Below are 4189 nucleotides of genomic sequence, written 5' to 3' on the forward strand. Positions count from 1 at the left end.
GGTGTCTGGATTTCAGAGGCAGGTGTTCTGACAGTCTTCTGGTCTCCTCTCCCTGACCCCCAGGCATCTGGATTTCAGAGGCAGGTGTTCTGACATCACTGTGGTATCCTCACCCTGTGGCCCCTGCAGACCCAGGACAAGTCAGCGTGTGACTCACCCCCGTTTCCAGCACTTTCCCTTCTGTCCTCTCCTTCCTCCATGACTCTGTGTACCAGCTGTAGGAGTTTTCCAGTCTTTCTTCACAAAAAAGAGGTACCTGCCTCAATATCTGGTAAGCTCTGATTCCTCTATTATGCTTACAGTCCTTCTACTTTTTATATCATTGCAAGAACTGCTGTGGCTGCTGTGTGTGGTCAGGAGCCCAGCAGGCCTGGGGTCATCACTGGACTTACATCTGTCTGGGCTTCAGGACAGAGCTCATTTTTCCAACCCACGGCTACGTTCTTATTTAAGTGCTCATGGAGCATCTACCATATGACAGGACAGTTCTTGGCACCAAGGAGGCAGCAGTGAATACCAAATACAGTTAAAAACATGTTTAAAATATTTAAACATGTTTTTAAAAATGTATTTGGTTTTTTTATCCTCATGATGTATTTGAAATGGGATAGAATGGTGGTTCAGTTGGACTGTGAGGTTATGTATCACCTCTCTGGACCACTGATCTGACCAGGGAATGTTCTTTTTAACTATTACACTTCCTTACTTGTTAACATATAAACCAGCATTTCCTAAATTTGTCTGAGCACGAGTTTTATCTAGGATGTTTAATAAAAATACAGAACAGAGGGCTCACCACACTTACTCAATCAGAATTCTCAAAGACAAAGCCTGGAAAGGAGGAAATGTTTGATACAGCTCTCAATTAAGACCCATGGTTGGGCAAGTGGAAAAAAATCCCATTATAAAATGTGATTCTATAACTCAAAAAGTCTGCAAATCTAGAAAGAAAGGAAAGTTAGACTTTGACTTGCTAAAACGAATGCTCTTTATCAGCCTGAAACAATGAGAAAATGAAAACAATAGAACAGTGGAGAAAACTTTGGAAGAGTCCCTGGTCTTCAGCTGGGCCAGCCAGGTTGTGACAACTAAGTGTTAAGCTCTGGACATGTAACAGCTGTCACATGAGGGCCAGAGCTACACTCCACAGTCAAGTAATTCAGTGTTATCCTTCTAATGCGTCCTCTCATAAATAATAACAGCAAGACACTGATACAAAATTGTTTCTTCATTGTTTAAATGAGTCTTTCATCATTGTATTTACATAAAAATTGATAAGCAGTAGATTGAATGCTTACTCTGTTACCAACAGACAAGTCATCTGCCCTCATGAATCGTAACATGATAAAGACAATAAAAACAATGTGTCCTTTTAAAAATAACAGAACTGGGAAAACATTTTATAGTTGTGCATTTTCATGTGTCACCCTATATTATAACAATGTTACAATATTAACAATTGAACATAGCAACATCTTTAGATGGAGCTACCATAATTCTATCAAGATATGAAGAGGTATATAGTTACCAGATTACTATAAACTTAAGATATATACTCCTTATAAAGACATTTCACAACATAAATGACCTAACAATTTTAAAAACGTATCAATTTAGTAAGATCATTTTAATCTTAAATCCTTCTTGAATTTAACAACTAGAATGAATATTTCATTTTAAGATATTTATAAAATACCATTTTGTTAATTGGCTAATTTATTAATATCAGCCTAATAGTATATTGTCTATAACCATGGAAAAATTATACCATCAAAAGAAAATGTTACATTGATATAAATATTCAAGACAAAATATGACATTCTCACCTATAGAGTCAGGCAGCTGTTGCAACATATTGGACGATAGTAAGAGGTCCTCGAGGGCTTCACATCCAGAAATGTCCATGTCGACCGTTTCTATCCTGTTTTTTGACATATCCAGGTAAACCAGCATCTTTAACTTTCCTATAGACTTGATGACATTGCATAAACTCAGGGTTAGTTGAGAAACTTTCATAGGGTATTTTAAAGTTGTAAAACAAACACAATACTCTAATGTTAATTTTAAAAGAAACCACAACAATAACAAGTGTGGGCATGAACGTGGAGATATTGTTAATTTTGAACATTGCTGGTAGACATGCAACATGATGCAGCCACTCTGTAAACAGATTCGGCAGTTTCTCAAGATGTTAAACTTGGAGCTTCCATATGACCTGACAATCCCTAGGTATACATCTGAGAATAAAAAAAACACGTACACAAAACTTACGCAAATGGTCACAGCTGCATTAGTCACAATAGCTAAAAAGGAGAGGCACCTTAGATGTTTATATGAATAAAGGCAGTGTAGTATATCCACATGATGGGACGTTATTTGGCAATAAGAAGGAAGAAAGTATCAATGCATGATATGGAGTGGATGAGCCTTAAAAACATAAGCGAAGTGAGAGATGCGAGTCACAAAGACCACAGATCACGTGAGTCCATTTGTACGAAATGTCCAGAATATTCGAATCCATACAGACAGAAGGCAGCGTGGGGCTGGCAGGAACCAGGTGGAGGGGGCGTGGGAGTTACTGGCAATGGGTTCACGGTTTCTTTCAGGGGTGATGAAATGTTCTAAAATTACATAGTGGGGATGTATTTGAGTATTCTTAGAAACACTGAATTGCAGGTGGCATGTGAGTGATCTCAATGCAGCAGGTAGAAAACACAAGAATCTCGATGTTGGTGCTGAATAAACTAGCTCAGTAATCACCAGCTACACAAGTTGTCACTGAAACAGTGGGTGTCCGACATGTTGGTCCTAAAATCTCAAATGCATAAGAAAAGGTTACATTATGATCTGGACTTTATCCTACTCCTCAGCTTCAATGTTTGTTCCATCCACAGTCCTTTAGGGCAGTGGTCCTCAACCTTCCTCATGCTGCGACCCTTTAATACAGTTCCTCATGTTGTGGTGACCCCCTAACCATAAAATTATTTTCGTTGCTACTTCATAACTGTAATTTTGCTACTGTTATGAATCGTAATGTAAATATCTGATATGCTGGATGTACTTTCATTGTTACAAAGGGGTCGGGATCCACTGGTTGAGAACCACTGCTGTAGAGGATTCACGACGGACTAGTACCCGTGTTATAGGCGGGTCCACAGTCATGAACAGTACAGTGAGTGAGGGCGGGGACTTCCCACGAGGAAGATGGTTTTTATCCTTAAGAGTGAAGGAAACTTTGAGCTGAACAAATAATCACAATATCCTCTGATAATGTACAATAAAAAAAGAAGCGTGATGAGAATGCCACAGAAGAACAGGGAGGGCTGCAATCATCTGGAAGACAGTGATGATTCAGAAAGAAGAACAGCACAGACATTCACAGAGAGGAGGGAAACAGCCGGGCTTGTTTGAGGACGAGTGAGACATTTCAAGTAGCTGAAATCGGGATGAGGGAAGAAGCCAGCTGTTAAAAGGCAGTCCGTGCCTGGTGAGGAAATACTGCACTCCGTCTCCAGGCACAGAGGGCTGCAAGGCTTGTCAGACGGGGCTGACGAGCTCAGATCTGCGCTCAGAGGAAATGACTTCAGGGAACTTTAAAAGGCTAAGCCAGGGAGATCCACTAGAAATACAGTGTTTTTGTTGTTTAGTTGTTACGGCAGCAGAAGCGACAGAAGAAGAGGGGGTAGATGCAAGAGGATTCCAGAAGTGCAAATGGGACGACTGGATCAGTAAGGGAGTGCCGAGGACAGAGGCATGAACCCACCCTCACCGGGGGCACGGAGGACGCAGATCACACGGCTGGAACGGGGCCATGCAGTTAGGGCTGGACTCGCTTCCTTTGCTTTAGGGCCAGGTTTATAAGTCTGTGTCCCGTGCTCATGGTTCCTCCACTGATCTGATCTACCTGTGAGCGTTTTACCATCTTACATATTGCCTCTACTTATCTGACAGAGTATAAATAAGCACGTCTCTAACCGATACATTGATTGCACACACACAAGCACACACGTGGCACTGTGCAAGTACTTTAGATACATTAGTTTATTTATTTATTTTTTCTTTTCTTGAGTCAGGGTCTCACCCATCGCCCAGGCTAGAGTGCAGTGGTGTCATCCTATCTCACTGCGACCTCCAACTCCTGGGCTCAGTGATCCTTTTGCCTCAGCCTCCTGCCTGCTCCGAATGCAGG

General features: G+C 41.2%; 1 protein-coding gene across 1 annotated transcript in view; it reads right to left on the reverse strand.

The window, feature by feature from the left end:
• LRRC7 (leucine rich repeat containing 7) overlaps nt 1-4189 on the reverse strand; it is a 463713-nt gene that overhangs the window by 118413 nt on the left and 341111 nt on the right. The window contains exon 9 of the mRNA XM_012801636.1: nt 1827-1971. Within this exon, the coding sequence (XP_012657090.1) occupies nt 1827-1971 (145 nt within the window). The remainder of the gene's footprint in view (nt 1-1826; nt 1972-4189) is intronic.

This window comes from Otolemur garnettii, unplaced genomic scaffold (assembly GCF_000181295.1).
Source record: "Otolemur garnettii isolate 467f Iridium unplaced genomic scaffold, OtoGar3 scaffold00010, whole genome shotgun sequence".
Lineage (NCBI taxonomy): Eukaryota > Metazoa > Chordata > Mammalia > Primates > Galagidae > Otolemur > Otolemur garnettii.